Source organism: Enhydra lutris, unplaced genomic scaffold (genome assembly GCF_002288905.1).
Source record: "Enhydra lutris kenyoni isolate GAN:26980312 unplaced genomic scaffold, ASM228890v2 scaffoldscaffold52, whole genome shotgun sequence".
Classification (NCBI taxonomy): Eukaryota; Metazoa; Chordata; class Mammalia; order Carnivora; family Mustelidae; genus Enhydra; species Enhydra lutris.
The window spans coordinates 1,961,776-1,985,847 of record NW_019154136.1 but is presented as its reverse complement, the minus strand read 5'-3'; the positions used below and the strand labels follow the sequence as shown (position 1 = coordinate 1,985,847).

The following is a 24,072-nucleotide window of genomic DNA, read 5'->3' as shown; positions in this document are numbered from 1 at the left end:
TTGAGAAAGAAAGAAAGAAAGAAAGAAAGAAAGAAAGAAAGAAAGAAAGAAAGAAAGAAAGAAAGAGCGAAGCACAAGCATGGAGACAGGCTCCCTGCTGAGCAGAGAGCCCGATGTAGGGCTCGATCCCAGACCCTGGGATCGCGACTCAAGCTGAAGGCAGACACTTAACTAACTGAGCCACCCAGGTGGCCCCTGTTGTGATATAATCTTTCAAAAATATTTTTTTACCAGGAGCAATTCCCAGTTACCCATAAATACCACATGCTTTATGTGGCAAAAATTAAATATATCCCACACATGATAATAAATGCTTTTGCCCACAGCCAACTAAGACTCCCCAAAACAAGCCATGAAGAAAAATGTCCATACCACTGTCTTCAGAAAAATCAGGTGGCAGAAGACCAAGGTTTTTCAAATGCTTGGGTGTAGCTGCAGAAAGTGACATGATCTCCCCCACAGCTTCGTGGAACCCTTCATTAGCTCCATTTCTCAGCAGGAATGGTTGTGCGGCATATGCCATGTCATACTGGATGTGTCCCATCTCGTGATGGGCTGTCAGGAAGTCATCCATAGTCACCTTTGTGCACATCTTGATCCTGCACAAAAACAGGCAAGATGGAAAACGAATCTCAATGAATTTAATTTAATCATCACAGTAAGTGCAGTATAGGATTTTGGTAGCATAGATCATCATTCCAAGATCTGTTCCCCGATGAGCCTTGAGGACTTACCTTTTATGTCCTAGAAACAGTACAAGGTACTCAAAATAAAGTGATAGGCGGGGCTGAATCCTATTGCTCACAAACTAAGAGAGAGATAAGCAGAGTCTTCTACTAGAAAAACCCTCGGGCAAGTACTCTGTCAGTGATCAGTAGACAGGGCCTTGGGCTTAAACAGTAAGTGAATGTAGGCACAGTCTCCTAGAAGCACAGAGAAGGGCATACCTGAGAATGCAACGGTCCAGGCAACCCGGACCTTGATCAACATGTAGAAGTTTGCCAAGTAGATGGCAGGGAGGGGCAAGACGTTGACATTCCTGGAAGTGCTCGGTGAGAAAGGCTTGAGAAAAGGGTGTAGCATTCAGGACACTGCAGGAGATTTGGTAGAGCCAAGATAAGAGAAGTAGGAGGAGAAGGGGCTTGATATGTGGGAGTCATTAGCATGTAATTCAGGGAGTAGATGTGACGGCCCATGAAGCAGGTAAAGAATGGCAAGGAAAGAGGGCCAAAAACAGAGCCCTAAGAGGTCCCAGTACAGATGGAGGGGAGAAAGATGATTCAGAGAAGATGGAGAGGGAGAGAGAGAAAGAGAGAGGGAGAGAGGTCAAAGAAGTCCAGAAGAGATTATGCTGAGTGAAATAAGTCAAGCAGAGAGAGTCAATTATCATATGGTTTCACTTATTTGTGGAGCATAACGAATAACATGGAGGGCAAGGGGAGATGGAGAGGAGAAGGAAGTTGAGGGAAATTGGAAGGGGAGGTGAACCATGAGAGACTATGGACTCTGAAAAACAATCTGAGGGTTTTGAAGGGACGGGGGGGGGGAGGTTGGGGGAGCCAGGTCGTGGGTATTGGAGAGGGCACGGATTGCATGGAGCACTGGGTGTGGTACAAAAACAATGAATACTGTTACACTGAAAAGAAATTTAAAAAATTAAAAAAAAAAGAAGTCTAGAAGAGCACAACAATGCAGAAGCCAATGAAAAAAATGGCATTTCGAAGAAAACCTGTAAACACTGTCTAAGACCGCAGTGGCCCAATGCGATAAGGACTCCATTTGGCAATGAGACTATGGTCCTGTTCAACTTGGCCAGAGCAGTTCCATTCCAGTGAATGCAGCCGGTGTATTTCAGTAGGTTCCCAAATTAATTTTCCTACCCCTCTGACCATGCCATCCCCCTGATAAATACCCTGTAAGTGTCCCCCACTGCTCAAGAAGAAACTCAGCCTCCTTAATACAGCCCAGTAAGACCTGCTTTTCTAAGCCGGTTTTTCTCCATTCTTTTTTGAAACAATTCCAGGAAGGGCTGCTGTGTGTTCAGTGTCTACAGTACCCAATATCCTGGGCTAGGAAACTTACATTAACTCCCTCATTTTTCAGCCTTACTGTACTGGTGTCAGCGAAGTGTTTTGATAAATAAGGCTCTCTTGGAACATTTATTTATGTACGGTCCGTGGCTGCTTTGATGCCACAAGGGCAGAACTGAGTAGTTGCAGCAGAGACCTGCAAAGCCTGAACTATTTACTATCTGACCCTTTCCAGAACAGGACCGTCAAGCCCTACTCTAGTGGGCGCTGCTGGGGGCCTACCCAGGCCAGCTCTCCCAGGCAGATCCCTACATGCCCCATTCAGACTGAGTCATAGAGGTTAAAAGCCAACAGCTTCTTCCTTGTGCCCTGCCTTTGGCTAACCAGGAGATTATGTCCTCCCACGCTAGTGACTGACTAATGTCGGGGTACAAAAGACCAGTCCTCTTTTCTCAAGGTGTGACCAACTAGGGTGCAAACTGGGGTCCAGAGAGGCCCCGTGGTATCAGGCTGAGGCCAAGTCTCCAGCAGAGGCCACATCCTTACTTAACTCTTTCCCCGTCCACCCTGCTTCCCTCACTCCCTTTTGCCTGATGTCTGTCCCTCAATGAAGCGTTTATACCAGAATCTTCTCCTCAAGCTGGGGAATCCAACCTAAGACACTCACAAACCTACTACCTGGGAATTACCACTCCCCTTTGTAGATAAGGAAAATGAAACCCAAGAAGGTTAAATACCTTGTCCCGGCTGCCTAGTCATTAAATGACATCCCTGGGATTCAAAAGCCTGTGCTCATTCTGCCATTTCACAGACCCTTCTTCACATGGCCTTTATTCTAGCCCAACTTGCTGGTTCTGGTACACAGTACCAGGTCCTGCCTCTCTGCATTGGATCCTGCTTTTCTCCCAGCCCAGTGACCTCATCCCAGCTCTGTCTATCCAAACCCTTCTCGTCTTTCCAGCCTAATTCAAATGTCACCTGAAAAACCCTGTCTGAGCCTACATCCTATTCCAAGTGTAGTCCTTTCTCTTCCAATTTCCTATAGAGTGTTCTCTGTGGTTCTCTTCTAACATGTACCACTTTCTCTCTTTTATCCCAGCTTACTTATTCATCTGTCCTGTCTCATTCACAAGAGGGAAGCATGGAGGAGAGGAACGATGCCTGATTCACACACCCATCTTCCATAAATTTTAGCACCAAATCTTTCTCACGGGGACACCACACTTCCCGTGACCAGATCAATCTAACGGGTGCATATTGTTTCAAATAAGGCAGACTGTCTAAAGTTCAAATTAGGGCCTGCTGACAATCCCCTTTTCTTGGAAAAGCTCAGATGTGCTCTCATGGACTCCTGAGCCCTCGTTTAAGGAGAGTTCACACATCTCTTCTGTGGTCAGAGAAGCAAAGAAGAAATCCAAATCCATCCTCGTCCTTGCCTCCACTGTCTCCCAGTTTAGTATCAGCTGTGTAAGGGTCACCCTCACTACCTGAAGTCACGCTTCCCTAGGTCCCAAGCTGTGGGGTGGCAGACCACTTTCCGGTTGTCGCCTGGCTCCGTTAGCATGGAGTTTTGCCAGAACCCTTCAGTCATGTTGGGAAGGCCAACAGATACAAAGAATTTCTCAGCCTCCTCGAAAATCCTCCTTGCATCCCAGCTCTGAAAGAAAAAAAAAAAAAAAGAACAGCATTTCCTTCTAGCATTAAAATAACAGCATTCTTTCTGTTGGCTATGTACAGAGGCAGAACACTTCTGGAAGGCAGTTTGGCGACATGTACAGACATGTCAAGTTTTCAAAATGTTCACACTCTTTGTCTCAGTAATCCTGTCTCTAGGGAACTAACCTAGGAAATTCTCAGAAGTTAGGTCAAAGAATTACATTTTAAATTTTTTGTTTTTTGTTTTTTGTTTATTATTTTAAAATATTGAAACATATCTGACACATCACACTGCATAAATTTAAGGTGCACAACATGTAAAATGATTTTTAATAGAGAAAAAAGTGGAAACCATGACCAGATGGTTATATACATAAAGATGTCTTTGTGGAATGGAAAATCTAAATAAATTCAATTCATAAAGACTTTTTATTGATGTTTTTTATAATTTGATATTAAGTGAAAAGTAGAATATATAAACCACTTACATAATGTGATATTGATGAGGAAACATACAAAAAATTAACAGTAGACTCTGTGAGATTATGTGTGATGTTTTTGTCTTAATCCTTTATATTTCAAGTAAAAGCAAACAACAATGACCTTCTCTTTCCCAAAAAACTACTCAACTCAAGCCAACAATCCTTGACCAAGCTCCTTTAAGGAAGAAGGCCCTGGTGTTAGGCTTAGTGGGAGACACAAACAATAAGGGCAGACAAGTCACGGACTTTTGGAGCCCAAAAGGCCTGCGTGTGACCTAGTAGCCAATTAAATAGCTGGGCCTTGGCTTCATAGTCCATATGGAAATCTCGAGTTTCCGAATGTTCTGGAACTGGGAGGGGCAGCAGTTGGTGTCTGGCATCCAGCAAACTCTTCTGGGATCTGATCAGGACTTCTTTGGAAATAAGGCCCTTGCGAGGCAAACTAAGTTTGTACAACTGGCAGATAATTCATCAATCACTTCTCGTGACCCAGAGAACTTCCTCTGTTCTCAAAGACCAGGCAAGTCTGGTTTTTCTCCTCTATTGCCTCAGGGATATGAAACAGGATGTGAAACTGGGGATTTTTTTTTATTATTGCCCTTTAAAGGCAATATTGGTATTTGTAGGTATGGCATTCTCAAGCAGAAGGAATGTCTGTATACCAAAACAGCGTAGACCAGTAAGCACAGTTAACGTCTGTTAAATGCCAATGGAAAAATACTGGAAATATTAGGAGTTCTGAAGTCAAACCTTAGTCGCCGCTGACTGTCTTTGTGACTTTGGGCAAGACATTTACCCAGGCCTCAGTTTCCTCACCTACAACACGGATCCATCCCCATCCCTGTCTGGACAGTCTCAAAAGTGTGTCATGAAGATGACCTTAGGAGAGTGGGTGCGTGTACCAACCCTGGAGACAGGCTGTGAAACCCGAGCTAGCCCAGCTGTGGGAGTTTGGAGGCCCTTGTAGCTTCATGTTTTTATTCTGCTGTGGCCTTTTCCTAGGAGCATGTTATATATGTGAAGATGTTCACGGCATGGCTGCTTGCAGGTTTAAAACCGTTACCAAAGAAAAACCTAGCAATGTGTAAATAGGAAAGGAAATTATGGTGCAACTCTCTGAAGACATTTTATACAGCCAAGAGATGTATGCCAATACATTGTATCTGAAAAATGTAGACTATTAGCTGAAGAAAGAAAAATACATAATTACAACATGATTTCACCCATGGTAGGGTAAATTTAAACAATTATGCAAGGATGGTAGCAAAAAAGTAATTTAAAAATTATTTTAAAGACTCCTACAACATTTTTAACAATAATGATTTTTTAAATATGCAAAAATCTTCTAATGATATTTTTTTCCGTTCATAGAGACTACAGACTGATTACTTAGTGGCAACTAACTCTGGAAAGAGTAATGCCAACCAGTCGATAATTCCATACCTTACTGCTTAATGGAAAACCCAGGTCATCTCCATTTTTTAATATTGCTCAGCAAGATCAACACCGTACTTTTTAAGGTACTTGATGTCACTGACATTGTAAATTACTTTTCCATGAAAAGACAGTTACATTTAAAATACATTTATTATTTTTTTAAGATCTTATTTATTTGAGAGAGAGAGGATGCATGTGCACCAGTGTGGGGAGGCCCAGAGGGTAAGGGAGTGGGAAGGGGAAAGAATCTCAAACAGACTCCGTGCCGATCAAGGATCTGGGGCTCGATCTCATGACCCTGAGATCATGACCTGAGTTGAAACCAAGAGTCAGGTGCTTAACCGACTGAGTCACCCAGGCCCTCCCGAGAAATACATTTAAATTAACTTGACACTTTTTTATACACGTGGTTTTATATGCAAAAGATAAGGAGAGAAAAATGGCAGAAAAAGAAATGAAGTTGAGGATTTAGATTTGGTCTTTAAGGCCTCTTCCTACCTGGTTCACCATTGCATCAGTGACATCTATGTTTGGTTTCTGTCCAAAGGGGACCATCAGAGAGTATAGGTTTGTCCAAAATCGACCCCACATATCACCTATTTAAAAAAAAAAAAAGATTCTGTTAATACATAACAAAGGCAGAAGTGATTTCTGATTTTACACAGACCTGATTTTACACAGTGCATAAGTTAGGATCAGTAAATAGGTCATACAGTATTCTAGATTTAATCTAGTTTCTTTTCATTACCTCTTTTTCTGTTCTCTTATTTATAATTTTCAACACGCCCTTCTAACTATCTCCTCTAAAAGTTTAAAATGGCAGGAGACTATCCCTGTTTCTCCCATTTTGAATTACAATTCAAAGGCACTATTTATTAACTGTATGGAACATCATAGCTACTATAGATTAGAAACAGATTTATATAATCCACCATCCATGAAACAAAATATTGAAAATTATACTATTAGTAATTCCTAATATTAGACTCAAGAGAGATCATATGGGATCATCATCAAGGAATCTCTACTAACTAGTAACAAAGTTTCACCTTTATCAATATACTATAGTGATACACTTAATTGAGTAATTTTTCAAACATCTCAAACAAATGAGAAATTGGATTCCAAGGCCAGAGACCCTAAAAGGCAAGATGGATCTAGAAAAAGTCAATCTAATAGCAAGACCAGAGTGTTGGCACCAAAGGAATGGTGCAACATAACTACATGAAAAATATTCCAATGAACTCATGTTTTAAACATTAAAATTCAGTAGAGATAAGTATAAGGGCCTATGCCCAAATTTCATTTATTTATTTTTAAAGATTTTATTTATTTATTTGACAGAGAAAGACGCAGCAAGAGAGGGAACACAAGCAGGGGGAGTGGAAGAGGAAGAATCAGGCTCCCCGCTAAGCAGGGAGCCCAACCCGGGGCTCAATCCCAGGACCTTGGGATCATGATCTGAGTTGAAGGCAGTTGCTTAACAACTGAGCCACCCAGGCACCACTATTTTTAAAGATTTTATTTATTTATTTGAGAGAGAGAGAGAGCACAAGCAGTGGGGAGGGACAGAGGGAGAAGAAGAAGCAGACTCACTACTGAGCAGGGAGCCCAATGTGGGACTCAATCCTAGGACCCTGGGATCATTATATGACCGAAGGCAGACACTTAACTGACTGAGCCATCCAGGAGCCCCTCTACTTAAGTTTTAAAGAAAGATGTATCCACTATAAAAATATGTGATAAGTGACTTTGAGCTGAAACATAGTCTATGTGTAAAAGCCCAAAAGGGGCCCAACAGTGTGACATGGCTTCCAAAACACAAATGTAATCTTAAGGTAAATAAATAGAATTAAGAAAAAGCAAAAAAGAAAAGCAACTATTTATGAAGACCTCTGTTGTACCTGTAATAAATATATAGAAAAAGCAAAAAAATAATAATAAAGAATTATAGTCTCTAGAACAAAGGAAGGCATGGTACCATTTTTACTCCATATTGGCCAAACCTCAGCTGGAGCAATTGTTCAGTTCTGAGCATGATATGTGAAGAGAGACATCAACAAGGCCTAGCTTGTCCAAAGGAGAACAATTAGAAAATTGAGATTTTAAAGAATGGCTAAAAATCTGTGTAGGATATTTCACTGGAAAGAAGCAAAGAGTGTATACATGATGGTAACAATAATACCCTCTAAAATATATTGATTACATACTCTTGGGCCAGGTACTATGCTGTGCCTTATACGATGGGTTTTTAAGAGATCCAGAAGGCCATCTTATAGAAGAAGAATGGACATATTCCAAGGAAACTCATATCATGGAATTAGATAAAATGAATGCAAGGCATTAGAGGGCCGTTGATTCAGTCCCACATAAGGCAGAACTTGCTTATAATTGGTGCCACGAAGCACTAGATTAGTCTACCTTCGAAGGAAGAAAGAGCCACGTCACACCAGATAGGGTTAAGCAGAAACTGAATTATGGAAGAATGCCTACCAAAGACATGGTAGAGAGTATTTATATATTGCCTTAAAGTAAAAGTCTCCACAGGCCCTTTGTCTATATTCTATCCTGCTGCGAGAGAGCTTTGGCTCTCGAGCAGAATTAGTCACCAGCAACTTAGCTTGGTAGGAATGCTATGTATGCATGACATGAACTTTTCAAACACATATATCTTATTTGGCTTCAGCTAGAGAGTGGCAGAGGGGAAGGAAGGATGGCCACTCTCTAGAAGGGAATTAGGAGATTCAACAAAGGGCCTCAGGTCTTTCATGGTCTACAAAGGCTCTGTGGCAGGATAGAAAGTTCTTGGAAGATTGAGTCTCCTCTTAAGCTGGGCATTTTTCTTCATGGCAAAGACTTCATTCGTAACCCATACAGTTCCAAAGCACATACTCTGCAGTGAAAGTAATTGGTGCAGTTTAGAATAAACTTATGAAATGTTCACTCAAGCTATACCTTAATTCTAGAAAGCCTTTCTCTCCTCCCTGACCACCCCCATCCTACCAAGCTTTATTCCTCTGATAATATAATACTAAAATGCCAAACTCCACCTCAAAAGCTTAGCCAATCAACTTAAATTATAAAACTTATTCTCCCCATTTCCACTCTCATTTGAACTTGGAGTTCTTTCTCTAGTTATTTTAAATATACCTTTATCCTTTGGACTGTGGCCAACATAATAACCCTTTATGTGTAAAATAATAATGCAATAGAGAATAATTTTAAATGGCTTTTATGTTGAAGAAAGTCCTTGCAAAATGTGATTTCAATAATGTTACCAACTACGTTCACAAAATTTTCCGTAAGTTTTATGTTGGGCCTCATTCCAAAAAAAAAAAAAAAACCTTTATTGGTAGAAATAGCAGAGAACCAAAAAAAAAAAAAAAAAAGAAAGAAAGAAAGAAAGAAAAAGAAAAAGGAAAAAAATAGCAGAGAACAAAAAGTACACAAAGAGTTCCTGGAGTTTCTCACCAAGCAAATGGGCTGGGAGGCATCCAGTTGGGCTGATACGGGAAGGGTAGGCGTCCATCAACTTTGCCCTCACATAAGCATGAAGATGTTTATACAGTGGTTTAATCTGAAAAGCCGAGGAAGAAAATTTAAGACCAAGAGTAGTCTACTCCAATTTCCAATCCCCAACACTAAAGACAGAAGCCTCTTTAGACAAGTAGAATTTCCCTAAATTCTAATTTCTTCTCCTCTCAAATGCACTGGAGAGTTTGAAAGGATCTCTTCTTCCCAGATATTAATGATGACTAGGTTCATGGCATAGAGCAATTAACACACCTGGGAGGAATACAGGTCCCAAAATGAAAGCGGATACAAAAAATATTCCTTTTTAAGATGTTACCTACTTCCTTTGTTCTTAAATTGAAGTACATTTAAATCCGATAAAATTCACCCATTTTTAAATGTACAGTTTCATGAGTTTTAGTAAATGTATACTGTTGGGCAGTCTTCCCTAGTACCCACTTTTAGAATATTTCCATTATCCCCAAAACTTTTCTTGTCCCCATTTGCAGTCAATTCTAGTCCCACCCCCAGCCCCAGGTCATCACTGAACTGATTTCTGTCACCATAGTTTTGTCTATCCTGGAAATTTCATATAAATGAAATCATAAAGTCTGTGACATTTTCTGTCTGGCTTCTTTCGTGCACCATGATTTGTAGGTTCATCCATGTTAGTGCATGTATCAGTAGCTCCTTCTTTTTATTACTGAGTAGTGTTTCATTGTATGAATACATCCGAGTTTGCTTCATTTAGTATCTCATGGATACAGCTCAGCAGCTAAAGGACTACTAGGTTGTTCCCAGTTTGGGGCCATTACGAGTGATGCTTCTATGAACATTCATGTGTGAGTCTTTGTATGGATCTTTATGTTCATTTCTCTCATATAGACACCTCAGAGTGGAATACTTTAGTCATATGATAAGCGCATGTTAAAAATCTTTCCAAGCTCTAATATTCCATAACTCTGGGAATGGCTGATGAGCGTGTTAAGAAGAAGCCAGAATGCCTTTGGTCATTGTCCCTTCTTCCCACGCACTGCCCTATGTCTGTCTCTGTGTATGGTTCCTTGGACACCTGTGTGAAGGTGTGTTCCACATCTTCAATCAGCTGGTTGCGGCTGTAGTTATAGCCGTCTGCCCACTCCTCTTCATAGTCTCCTCTCCAATAATCCCCATAGTCCTCATAATCTGTTTTTAAAAAAAAAAAAAAAAAGAAGGAAGAGAACATCAGGGAAAGAAAGAGATGAGGCACTGTATACACGGATTAACCTTGCTGGGAGGTTAAAAAAATCCAAAGATCTGTCCCATTTTTACTGCCTTTCTAAGTAATAACTCAAAGGGATGGAACAAATAACACTAGCTGGTATCTGTCAAGCACTTGCTCTCTGCCAGAAATTTGAAGGCTTTACCTCATCTAATAAGTACAAAAGCCCAACCAGATTGACATCATGGAAGTCATGCAGATTAGCAGGCTGTTCTTAGATGGGGGAATCATTTGTCCAGGATAACCCCACTGGTAAGAGGCAAAGGCATGTTACAAGTCCCGTAACCCTCAGTCTCTACCCTCTCCATACTTGAGTTTGTATTTTTGGCTTTAAAACATGTGACTGGATTTGTGTTTTTAAATCCTCCTTTGGTTCAGGGACTTGTATTTTCACATCTAACTCAACTCATCTTAGACCTTGCCACAGTGGGCCTGTGTGTGTTTGTAAATTACGCGTCTGCACAGAGCATCTCTCTGGGCTTCACGTAGCATCTCGGCATCGGGAGACACAAGCTTGCGTTGGGATATTAGACAATAACGTTTGCAAATGTGTTCTGGTAATTTTTTGCTTTTACATGCCCATTGGCAATGGATGATCAGAAGGAAGAGAGAAAGAACTCTTTGGACAGAAGGATGTGGTGATGAGCTACTGTCTCCAGCTTGCCCGTGGCTTGACGGTATCATTTTAAGCGGCAGTGGGAGATATTTAGAAACGACAGATGGAAAAAAAAAAAAAAAATGCTTCCTTACTCAACCCCAGGGGGCAGTGAATCACCAAAGCATAAAGTTACTCATAACGCCGTAGCTTCAGCTCATTATTCAGGCAGGAGAATAAGTTAGGAGATATGGAAATTCTGCCCCATGTTAAGAGTTTTAGGACTACGCGATCTGAGTTATAATTACAACTGCAGAACAGAATGGAGTTCCAGCCTAAATTAATCTGATTTTTGTTTTCTTTCTGGAACACCACCCTGAGTTAAACACACAAATGGCCTTCGAGAATGAACTGTGGCCAGATAGGATTTTAGGGGAGCGACATTGTCTCTGTCTCCCACCCTATCTGAGAAATAGAATCCCTACTCAATCTCCAGGCTATCTCTGGTTCCTGATACTTTCCTGGACAACTGACTTGTTTGACGCCCTGTAGTTCAGTCTCATTTCTGAGTTCTCTAAATTGTAGAATGTCAGCACACCTTACTCCCTAGTAGTTTCTTCTTTGAGACACATAACCTGAATTTGTTCAGCAGATGAACATTAATTTAGGGACACGTCTTCTACCGAAGGGAAGCCTTGGTAACTCATGAGAAATAGCCCACAGCCCCAGAGCGGGCTGCAGGACCTCTACAGGCTGGCGGACTTACTGTTGGCTCTTGCCATCTCATTTTTCAGGGCCACATACTCTTCATATAATGGCCTCAGCTGCTTGCCAACCTCAGACCTCCAGCCTTCCCAGGCCCAGAGCCTCTCATTGTAGTCTCTGCTGTTTTCCATTATGTCATCCAAACCTGTCATTGCAAAGCACCCAATAGGAAATAAACATGCATTTGTAATATTTTTATTCGCAATTATATGAGCTTTAAAGAATTAAAAGTAAGGCTAGCAGACATTGAAGGCATACGGTTATTAAAGGAAATCTCACAATATATCGATTTCTTCGTCCATGTTATAGTTTCAAAATATTTCTGCAGAGAAAATAAACCTTTGAAATCACTTAGCTGCAAACTTAATTAAACTCCTTGGAATGTGACAGAATTTACCATGAAGTTTGGTTAAAAGTTAAAAGTTCATCTATGCGTTAAAACACCTATTTGGAATCTTACCTAATCTTTGCATTATCCATTTGAAAGGCACCATGTTATCAGTCAGTGCCAATCTCAGTTTTAAAACTTTGAGTGAAAAGGGGTGCCTGGCTCAGTCAGTTAAGCATTAAACGTCCACCTCTTGACTTCGGCTCAGGTCATAATCTCGGGGTCATGGGCTCGAGCCCCGTGCAGGGATCTGAGCTGAGCACGGAGTCTGCTTGAGATTCCCCTTGTCCCCCAACCCTCACGCACAGGCACATCCTCTCTCTATCTCTCTCCCTCAAATAAGCAAACAAACAAATAACTTTTAAAAATTTAAAACTTAGAGGAAAAAAGTTAAATTTCATAATCCTTGCTCAAAATTAATAACTTACCTGGTTCAAGTAATAAACACTCCTGTGGATTATTTGGGTTACAAGCTTTTCCAGTACTGTAGATAGTGCTCATGGCATTTAGGATTGTGTTCAGCTGCAAATTAAATATAATAAACAATGTTTAAACTGGTAAATGTGCTAAGGCAAATATGTCCTTTAGACCATGTGATTTTTTTATGCCTCAAAATACAGCAGCTCACATCTTTGCCAAGTATCCTCCTTCATGAGGGGTAGGAATATCTCTGTTAAATTCCCCCACCAACTAACATGGAAGCTTAGATAGAAACACATAATAAATACACGTGGAGTGACTGAAATAAACAGATTTACCGGAGTTCTGGGGACGCTGCTCAGGTACACATGGGCAGACACGGGCATTTGTTGTTTCGTTCAGCAATCTTTAAGGACACATTTACTGAACATCTACTGTGCCCTACACTCAGATAACTGACACGAACACGTCACTGGTCCTCAAGGACCCCACAGTCATGGGACAGTGAGGCAGCCATGAAATCCATAATGACCAAGTGACAAGTGGTGTAACTGCCATGAAAAAGTGATGTGGAAGTCTGGTGGGGAGTGGATAAATGGATAACTTGGAGATTAAGGGACGGCTTCACAGATGAGGGGACATTAGCGCGGTGTCTTGGAAGAGAAGTGGGAATTGGTCCAGTAGAAAAAGGAGATAGAAGGCAGAGCCTAAAAGATGGATGGAGGTTGGGAAAGAGCAGGTATTTTCCAGAAGTGATGACGCCTTGAAGGAAACTGGCATAGTGAGGCTGACTGAGGGAAGTGGGGGATGTATGGATGGAGAGGTTAGCAGGGGCCAGGTCGTGAGGGGTCATCTGTGCTACACTAAAGAGTTTGAACTTTACCCTGCAGGTAAAGGAGAGTAAAGGTAATAGGGTTAAGCAGTGCTACTCAAAGTATGGTCTGTGGACAAGAGCAAGACAGTAAATGGTTTGTTTCTATTCTGTGATAAGTACAGGAATCAAGAGAATAAATTTTTTTAAAGAGAATAAATGTTTATAAACTTTAAGAACCATTTGATATTTCCATGACACCTCGGCATGAGAGCAATGAAGTTAACCAAGTATTGATCTGCAATGGATTGGTAATAAAAGAAGAAAGGGAATAAGAGAGGGAGAAAAGGGGAGGGGAGGGGAGGGGAGGGAAGGAACTGGTTCTCTTCCACATTTGATTTAAGAAGCTCTCAATGAAAGGCTCAGTTTCCCTTCTCCTATTTCCCTCTTCCATTATTCTTTCACTCTGCTATAAGAATCGTTATTCTAAAACATGAAATAGATCCCATGCTTAAAACTTCAACAAGGTCCCATAGTCCAAAGGAATCAATTCAAATTCCTTACCATGACTCCTCGTGGTCTCTTGGTCTACCTGCTTTTTCAATCTCCCCTCTTTCCTCTCCATTGAACTCATGCATCCTTGAGTCTCCTCTCTTCCCGAACACTCCAAGCTTTTACAGGCATTTCAGTGGTTTTCAACTTTGGCTGCACATTAGAATTACCTGGGATCTTACAAAAATACAGGTTCTAGGTTCTATCTAGCTGTCTAGACTGTAAAATACTAACAAGCAAGGTTTCATGTGGTGTCTTTGTGAACAACATGGGGAAGCATGGAGTAGATAAGATAAAGTGGATTAATAACGAGTTGGATAATTGAATCCAAAGAATGTGGAATAACAGATAGGAATAACATTGTAGGAAGATATGTGCCATATGGTTTATCTTTGTCCTTATCATGAATTTTTTCTTTTAATAGACAGAGCTTACAACAGAGTTCCAGAGGACAAGCAACTGAGAAAGAAGACTTTGATTTTAAATAGTCAAATATTTTAGATAAAAATGTTTTAGTAGGTTAGATCAGGGGTCTGTAAACTATGATCTGCAGACGAAATACCGTCTGCTGTCTGTTTTTGTAAAGTTTTATCGGAACACAGCCACACTCATGTGTTTATGTATTAGCTATGCTGATTTCCTGCTGCAACAGCAGAGTTAACTCATCGTGACAGACAATGTATGGCCCACAAAACCCAAGATACTTACTATGTTTCCTTCTACAGAAAAAAAATTTGCTGGCTCCCAGGCTAGAGAGATGGGGTGAGAGATGTTATTTTAACAGGGCAAATATAGGCTTCTTTAAATTTGAACAAACTACCTATTTAAAAATAGGATCTTGAAGCTATTATTTTAGAGCGACATCAGAGGAAGAGATCTGGAAAACTTCATCGACAGTGATGCTGATATGAGCCAACATGGAATCTGTCAGAAAAACCAACCCAAACCAATAAAAACCTAGTATAGTCCTAGACTATCTTAACAGATGTAGGGCACAGGGTGCAGAATGTCATATTCCTGCTCGCCTTCATGCAGACCGGAACCAACTCAGAGTGTGGTGTTTAGTTCAAGGTTACTGACAAAATGAAGACAGCGGCTAGGACTGGTTAGGAAACTTGAAACCATTGTATAGAAGGAAATTGACAGAGTGAATTTAATCTAGTTAGCCTAGATTTAAAGGAAAAAAAGGACACAACTAGTTTAAAAAAAAAAAATAGCTGCGGCACCTAGGTAGCTCAGTCAGTTGAGCGTCTGTCTGCCTTTGGCTCAGGTCATGATCCCAATGTCCTGGGATCAAGTCCCACATCAGTTCCCTTGCTCAGTGGGGAGCCTGCTTCTCCCTCTGCCTGTGCTCCCCTGCTTGTGCTCTCTCTCTCTCACAAAGAAATAAAATCTTTTTTAAAAAAATAGGTACCTTCATTTATTTAAAAACTACTTTAGGAAAGAGCAATTTGGATCCAGGAGGCAGAACAAAGTGGAGGTAAAGCACTTAATGCTCGATGGAGGGAGTATCTCCCTCAATGAGGGGGATGCACATATGGAACGGATGCCTTAGAAAGAGACGAATCACCCACCTGTAAAGCAGTTTGAGCTGAGGCTCTTGGCCACTTTTTGAAGACGTTACAGAGAAGAATCAAGAACAAAAGGGGGAAGGAATTGGACCACTTACGGGACTCCTTCAACTTGGCACTATAAACATCTCGGACCACGTAATTTTTTGTCATTGGGAGTTCTCTTGTACTTTGCAGACTGGTTAGCAGCATCCCTGGCCTCTACCCACTAGATGCTAATAGCTGGCCCCCTCCCCCAGTTATACAACCAAAAATGTCTCCACATATCATCCAATGGCCCCGAGGGGCAAAATCGCCCCTGGCTGAGCGCGGCTGACATAGACTAAGCATATCCTTCAGGCCGCCTGGTCCTCAGGAAGGTGACATCTGTATACAGCACGCGTATACAACACCGTGCCCAGACAACACCCGTTTAACTCTGTGTCCTAACATAATTATTACCAGTGACTTCTTTCACTTGCAAAAGGATTCCAGTTTGGATGACAAATTTTGTGGTCACCCTACTTAGGCACAGAGCTCTTTCTAATGCCAGCATCACTGTCTTTGCAGATAAAAGAAGAAGCCATGGGGATATTAATGTTTAATGTTTCCCAAATATTTCAGCTCTTGGGGTCAGTGCTAGAATGTTCACATACTCGTTCGCGCTTGTCTGCTGAGAGCACGGATGACCCACTCTGCTGAAGGGCCCGCAACTGACGCTTGTTTATAGGATCCTGTATTTCTTCTAGTGGGTAGGTTTTGGCATGCTGGGACTGTTCTTCATAAAAGGCAGACCACTTGGCCCCAGCAATATTCTGAAACGACAAAAAATAAAGTTGAAGTCAGAATGGCACTGCTTGAACAGAGAGAACAGAAGATACCGTCCAGAAAACATCTGGTGGAAAATCTAATATTTCCTGAGTGGTTTAGTTCTCTACTTTGCTGAAGGTCAAGGCTTAGGTCATGAGTGACCAGGCCATTCTTGGTCACTCTCTCTTTCTGGCCCAGTGCCTAGTTTTCCCAGGGGTCCTAAACCCTGAACTGGAAATGAATTCTCACAGATAATTCACACTGTGGGTCCCTGGAATTTATGGCCTTAACACTGTGACATGGGTCCCTGGAATTTATGCCTTAGCATTGTGAGTTAATCAAGGATTTGAGGATGAATGCTCCAAAGGGGGGGGCCAGTAAAGTTCAGAGCAAACTTAATGGGAATACAGCCCCTCGTGACAATGGGAACCGTAAGAAATGAGAAACAGTTTGCAGTGAGCTCCATGGTGCCATGACTTACCAGAGAGACTGATCTTAACTTACATTCCCCAAAGAAGGTTGCCCAGAATATGGCCTTTTGGTAGCCATGGTGATTTTCTAACACAAAAGAAACCAACGAACAGGTGATGATGCCGGAACTCACACCCCCCCACCCCTACAACTTGAACATCAGTATAGGCAAGTGGACTGACTTCTCCAGACTCTTCTAGTATAATCTTTTCTCAATGTACAAGCTCATTTTCATTTACCAAAGATGAAAATGAGCAATTACTTTGTATATTGTATTTCTCTAGACTATATAAAAGAGGTAGCATATAAGACAAGTCAGATCTCCATTCTTTTTTTTTTTTTTTTTTTCAGATCTCCATTCTTGAAGACACATACCTCTAACTAGCTGTGTGACTTTAGGCAAATTACTTACCTTCTCTGAGCCAGTTACCTTATCTGTAAAATGAGAGTAATACCAGGACTTACCTCAAAGATTTGATGTAAGGATGAGAAGAATTAACAAATAATAAAATGTTTATCACAGTATCTGATACAAACTAAACATTTAAAAGTTAGCTATTTTATAATTTATAGAAAAAAGTACTTTGTCCTTAAGTTACTATAGTTTTATCAGAAAGATAACTATGCAGCATGAATGTTTCATTAATGAAATATAACAGCGTATGATCATGTATTAACTTGCAGTGGCCAAGCAGTTTCTGCTATAAGAAAAGAAAGACTCATGTAGGCAACTAGATTTGGCCAAGCACTCATGGAGAAGACCCTAAAGTAGGTAGGAGTTGGGTGTAGAGTACTTTGCAGAATAACGTACTTCATTTGATCTTCCTACTCACATGAGATAGAGAGTCATTCTGTCTCCATTATTCATAAGTGCATAAGGGGGCTGAGAGCAGTAAATAGTGGTTATGGCCATCAGCTGACAGCATCTGGATCCTGGCTCCTGCGGTACACAAACTCTGAGATGGATCCCATGGTCCTCACCTCTCAGTGGTACACAGTTGTGTGATTTCCTTCCCCTTACGGGTGAGCAGGAGCTATGATTTGCTTCTAACCAGTAGCATGCCTCAAAGGTGACATCATGTACCTATCTATGTTATATAAGATTCTAATTTTTATCTTGCTAAAACTCTGTGTCCCTTGCTGACTCTGATGTAGCAAGATGCCATGCTGTGAACAACACTATGGTCTCCCCAGCCATGTGTGGAGGAATTGAGGATGGCCTCTGCCTGATATCCTGTAAGAAACTAAGGACCTCAGTCCCGCAGCACCCAAGGATCTGAAGGCTTACCACTAACCACATTAGCTTGGAAGTGGATTCATCCCTGGTCAAACCTCAGCTGAGACCACGGCACTAGCCAGGACCTTGATGACAACCTTAGAAGACTCAGAAATGGAAGATGCAGGTAAGCAGCGCCTGGGCTCCTGACCCACAGAAGCTGTGGGATGATAAATGTGTGTTATTTTAAGCTGCTAAGCTTGTGGTAATTTTTAACACAATAAATAATTAGTACCAATCCCAAAGGCAGGACTTCGGGCACAACTGCATTTTCCAGGCCAAAGAATTTGACTAGTATCCTTTGAATACTAGGGAATCACTTAGGGGCTCCAAGCAGGCACAGGACGTGATGGGAATAGTGTGTGGACATGACAACAATGGAATCAGACAAGAGATGAAAATAACGGCAGTAAAAATGGAAAATGATTTCTCTCTTTATTGAGTACATACAACCCATCAGGAACTACTTCTCAGTTAATCTTCACAAGCAATCTTGTGAGGTAGTTGTGACAGTCTCCACTTCATAAACGAGGAAACTGATGCATGGGGTCCAGTAGGACACATAGCTAGTGATTTGAAAGAACCAGCGTGCCATCCCAGATATGTTTACCTCCAAAGCGAACACTTTTAACCATTGACTCATTGACTATGGATGATATTCAACGCATTATGTTCTCTGTAACACATGAGTGGGAAGTAGCGAGCTATGGAAAGAAGAGTTTGGTCTACGGCACGGACTCATCTGTCAGTACACAACTTACCTCTAAATCCCTATCCTTCTTCACCCAATCCAGGGTGATTTACTGTCAAGCAAAATTTCTGGTAAAACTTTGATACCAAATTATAGCAATAATTTTGTTCTCAGTCTCCTCTGGAAACAACTCACAATCCCCAAAAGGGCCCAGTCTTAGACGTTTTTTAATTATACGACATAGAGGTACTTTGAAGATACCGGTTTTATTTTATTTATCACTACCATAAGTGTTATACTTTAAATCCGCCCCTCAAAAATTACATAATGTTGCCTTGAATTCCGACCCCCTAGGACATACTGTTCCATCCCAAGCTATTCTTTTTTCCAGAGCTCTCGGGACCTGAACTAGTTTTTTGTTCATTTCTTGCCTCAATATTTCTGCACCATGCTAGTACTGGAATTCAATTTCCACACCTGTTAAGTAACTCAGGGGTAAAACCTGAGTCTGATCAAATCTATAGATCAGGGCTCTGCCCACCATCTAATTTTGTAAATAAAGTTTAATTGCAACATAATCGCACTCCATGTATTGTCTATGGTTGTTTTCGCATTAGAATGGCAGAGTTGAACAGAGGCCATAGGGCCCACAAAGCCTGAGATACTTACTAACTGACCTTTTACAGAAAATTGCTCTGCCCTCTGTCCTAGATCTATACATTTACAGGAGATGCAGGCGACAAAAGAGCATGTTAAGCAACATTTAGGGGGCACAATCAGCAAGTCCAGAAAGTGTGAGTTTCTACGGCACCCAAAGTTTAATTCTTAGGCAAATAAATTGCAAAAAAGAAAAAAAAAGTGAGGGAGGGACTCTGTAGGTTAAAAGAGAGCTTAAAGTACATCCTTCAAAATGATTGCAAGGAGAGGCTCTTGTTAGATCCTGATTCAAACAAAACAGCAACTGAAATTGAAAAAGAAATAAAATGAGACGGTAGGGTGCATTTGAATGATGACCAGATAATTGATGATACTGAGGAGTTATTGTTAAGATTTCAGCATGGTACTATTATTAAGGTTGTTTTAAAAAAAATACTTTGAGAGCTACAAGATGAAATACACACATAAAACTATATCATGTTTTGGATTTCCTTCAAAATAATCCAGTAAGTGTGGGGTTGGGTAGAAAAAAAAAAAAAAAAGACTGGCCAAAGTGTTAATAATTTGTAAACTGGGCAATGGGTATGAAGAGATTCAATGTACTCATCTCTCTTCTATTTTTCATGCTTGAAAATTTTTACGATAAAAAATAAAGAAAAATCAGATGACGGAAGACTATTTGGCAACCAAAAGCAATGAAGTAACGTTAGGGTTAGAGACCATGTGTTGTATGATTCTGTTTATATGAAATGTTCAAAATAGGCAAACCTATGGAGACAGAAAGTAGACTGGTGGTTGCTTAGGGCTAGGAGCTGGGAGGAAGAGTGATGACTGAGAGGCATGTGGTTTCTTTCTGGAGTGATGAAAATGTTCTAAAATTAGATGGTGACGAAGGTTGTACAATTCTGTAAATATACTAAAAAGCACTGAATCACATACTTTGAATTGAAGTTTATGGTGCATAAATTATATCTCAGTAAAGCTGTCATTAAAAGCTCTCTATAGTAAAAGCAAAGGAAAAAAAACCTCATCTTATCACCCAGGTCCTATAACTAGATCTGAAACGTCACGAAGTTGCGCCAAACCAAAAGAGTTAGCCAAAATTACCCCCACGCTCTCTTAGCCAGGTGCCTGGCGTACACCAAGCAGCAGCAGCCAGCAGCAGCCCTTCCTGACCACCGGACTGCCCTCGCTGGGCATCGCCAGTGGTCACCTGCTTCCTTTTTGCATTCTAATAATTTCACTTTCCTTTCAAGGGTCCATGCTTTCTGCAGCTTGGCCACACTTCATGATTTATGCCCTTTCCTCTCTGGCCTTGGCTCTCATCTGCCACTGCAATTCAAAAGTAATAACCTTCAATGATCAGAGAAGCTATCAACAACCATCGCTCTGTCTCCTTCCGTAACGTGCCTTCTCAGCAGAGGGCGCTCAGCAGAACTGTAACCTGTCTCTTGGGCAGCTAGAACTCCCTCCCATGCTCAGAGCAATCGGACTGAGCTGTTCTCCCAGGCTCACAAGCACCGAGCACCACTCTGGGGGCTCTCAGTATGAATTCGGGCTTCACGGCCACACTCCAAGGCAGAGAGTAGCGGGATGCTCTTCTACACAGGTGAGCTCCTGAAGGTGCAGAGACATTAACTGACCCGCTGAAGCTCACCCAGCTGTAAAGTGCCAGGGCCGGGATCTGGACCTCAGCAGTGTGGCGCCGGAGTCCTCAGGCATGAAGCCGGTACACCTTCCCCAGCACCTACAGGACCATCCGGCTGAGAATGAAAGCCAATACACGGTACACTTTAGGCACCTCCGAGAGAGATCAAATAAAAAGCGAGGGAAAAGCAACAATAAAGACAGGGAGAGAGGTAAGACCAAAATAGGAGACAAGAAACAAATGATCTCCTATGACAACACCGGGCTGTCAAAATCTCCAGGATTTCCTTGAGCGTTAGAAAAATGGCAAACCTTCTCTTGGAGTATTTCAAATGAGGTGGTATGTCTCAGGTATGATCTGTCCCGTGAGTGGCAGTAATTTAAACATGCAACCTACTCAGCATTTGAAAAAATTTCTGAACTACATTTGTGAAGGAACGTATTGCCATACAAGTGATACAAAATCTTTTCTAAAATAATGTTGCTCGATTTCCAGCCCCAATGTGTACAGACACTGCTTTGCGATCGGTGAGAGAAGAAATTCCTAAATCCTCGCACTTGTCAAAGCATCTTGCTTTGTCAGAGCATTCTGAGATTTGTCAAAACTGGCTTGATTATGGTTTTTCTGCAAGGGCTCTGGATGGATTCTGTGACCTTTGGAAGTTCCTTAGAGCTCCGTGACAATGAAGGAAGGAATTCCCAAATCCAGTCTCCAGACCCATGGTTACTTTAATTACTAGCTAGCTTTTTCACTAAGCCTCCAATTGCATTTTCCAGTTAATATATTATTTTAGAGAGTCTTCAGATATTCCTGTTGACATTGTAGGCTTGGGAAAATTATTAACTCAATAACTCATGGCATTTCCGCGAAATGCTTTGAAACGCTGATTATGATGAGAATTATGGTGTAACTTTATAAAGCATGTTCACTTGTTTCTAAGAATCTGGACTGAGACCAGTGAATTATTTTGTAACAGCTTCCAAATGAGTCCCAGGGTCAATTACGTTTAGTCATCTGGGACTCCAGAATCAGAAATACTGAGGCAAACATCCAATCTCACAACTCAGAGCATTTCTTGGCTTTCCCTTTTCAGTAGCACAGGCAGTAATCTAACCTTTAAGAAGCCACAAATACCCCTACGTAGCCACGGAAACTCACCATCTTTTGGATATTCTCGTCGGTAATATTGGTGTTATAATTCCAAGAAGCAAGTGAATTTTGATAAGACAGCTCTTCGGCTTCATAGTTAAACTTCTCCAAAAATGTCTTGACCGGATCCTCAGTGGTGGACTGAGCAGCAGTTAGAGCAGCGAGGCTGAGAAGGAGCCAGGAAGAGCCTAACATCCTTCCCTATGCACCAAGATCCCATCCACTGAACAACTTTCCCTAGAGTAAAACCTCTTCATGAGTTTTTCTCTCTCATCAGCCTTTGAACTTGGGTTGGGCACTGAGCAGGAAAGATGGGAAAAAAAAAAGAAGAAGAAGTAGTAGTAGTAGTAGTAGAAGAAGAAACAGTAAACAATCTGCTGAACCACTATAAATTTCAGCCTGGAGAGGACAGATATGTAAACAGATTTTAGAATGATTTTATAAAGTAAATCAAATAAACAAATGTTATTCATTAATCCTAGAGAATTATAGTTCTCCTAGTATTTTATGGCCAGATCAGAACTTGCACATTTGGTTAATATGTTCCTAAAAAAGCTGTTAAAGATACACTAAAGGTGTTATAATTTTACAGGGACCAAAGAAGTCTAGATTTAGGAATCACGGGGGTAGTAGTGGTACTGACATGTTTTCCAGACAGGACTTCATTGAAAGTCAGTTACCTCTCCCTTTTTTTTAAATTTCAAGCTCATATTCCCAGACAGTGTCTCTCTACTTGGGTAACATTTTCCCTTCGTAAATAAATTGCTTTGCCCTTGTCTTTAAGGAATTCATTTTTTTTCTGATAAATTTTACCTTCCGAGGCCATTTTTTTAAAGTATAAGACTACCCTCCACTCCACTCCACAGGTTAACTCACCTGTTCTGGCTTGGGTAAGCTTAAGAAGGCTCCCTTTCTACTTCTCGGATGACCATGTTGAACAGTGGTTCTACGGCCGACTTCACCGTGTGCCTCCTTCCCTTTCACTTACCTGTTCTAAACTCAGTTGAGGTCCCAGGGAAATAAAAATGACTCTTCATGGTATGAAATTCAAAGAGTGTCCATGTCACACTCTGGGCATCCAAAACCATGGGATCATGGCAACACAGAATTCGAAGAGACTTTGGTGATTACCCTGTAGTGTCCCAGGAGCTGGATCGGTGTCCTCGTTCCCAGGGTGCAGGTGTATCAGAGATAAAAGAGAGGAGCCACTTTAAATGGCAGCACTCGGGCCAGCTTGGTGGTGATTATGAAACCTTCACACAGGGGAAATATTTCTTCACCTAGAAAAACAAGTCTTCCAGGTCCAGGTGCAGTAACCAAGCCTTTAAAAAAAAAAAAAAAAAGGTTTCACAACTTTCCCTTTTTCCACAGTTGTTAAATTAGTGCTATTATAGAACAGGAAAAAATAATTCTAAGTAACTGTTCAAGGTGCTGTGCATTATAATATCTCATTTAAGCATCGCCGCAAACCTAGAGGTAATTTTTTTTTTTTAAAAAGAGATTTATTTATTTCAGAGAGTGAGAGAGAGCACAAGCAGGAGGAGCAGAGGGAAAGGGAGAGAGAGAATCTCGAGCAGACTCTGTGCTGAGCACGGAGCCCAATGCGGGGCTCGATTTCACGACCCTGAGATCACAACCTGAGGGAAAACCAAGAGTTAGACACTTAACTGACGGCACCACCCAGGTGCTCCTGGAGGTAAATCTTTTTTTTTAAATTGCTATTATACAGATTATGAAATCGAGGCTCAGAGAACTTAAATTGCCAAACCTCATTCAGCTAGTCAGTGGTAGAGCCAGGAACGCCATTTGATTCTAGAGTACAGACCTTTCCATTGTGGCCAGGAGTCTAAGAGCAATAATGGCAGCAGCAGAGGGACAGGTGCCTTCAGTGAAGATGGAGGCCACATCCA

At 41.3% G+C, this 24,072-nt stretch overlaps 1 protein-coding gene across 2 annotated transcripts in view; it reads right to left on the bottom strand.

The window, feature by feature from the left end:
- LOC111157129 (angiotensin I converting enzyme 2) overlaps positions 1-22,427 on the bottom strand; it is a 38,741-nt gene extending 16,314 nt beyond the window's left edge. Inside the window, exons 1-9 of one of the 2 annotated variants that reach the window (XM_022518370.1) lie at positions 22,172-22,427; positions 16,117-16,275; positions 12,556-12,649; positions 11,741-11,884; positions 10,191-10,303; positions 9,077-9,182; positions 6,104-6,201; positions 3,518-3,687; positions 373-599 (exon numbers count right to left, since the gene is read on the bottom strand). In XM_022518370.1, coding sequence (XP_022374078.1) covers positions 373-599; positions 3,518-3,687; positions 6,104-6,201; positions 9,077-9,182; positions 10,191-10,303; positions 11,741-11,884; positions 12,556-12,649; positions 16,117-16,275; positions 22,172-22,357 — 1,297 coding nt within the window. In that variant the 5' untranslated portion in view covers positions 22,358-22,427. The remainder of the gene's footprint in view (positions 1-372; positions 600-3,517; positions 3,688-6,103; positions 6,202-9,076; positions 9,183-10,190; positions 10,304-11,740; positions 11,885-12,555; positions 12,650-16,116; positions 16,276-22,171) is intronic. The other variant, XM_022518371.1, reaches the window with a different exon arrangement.
- Positions 22,428-24,072: the final 1,645 nt, after the last annotated feature.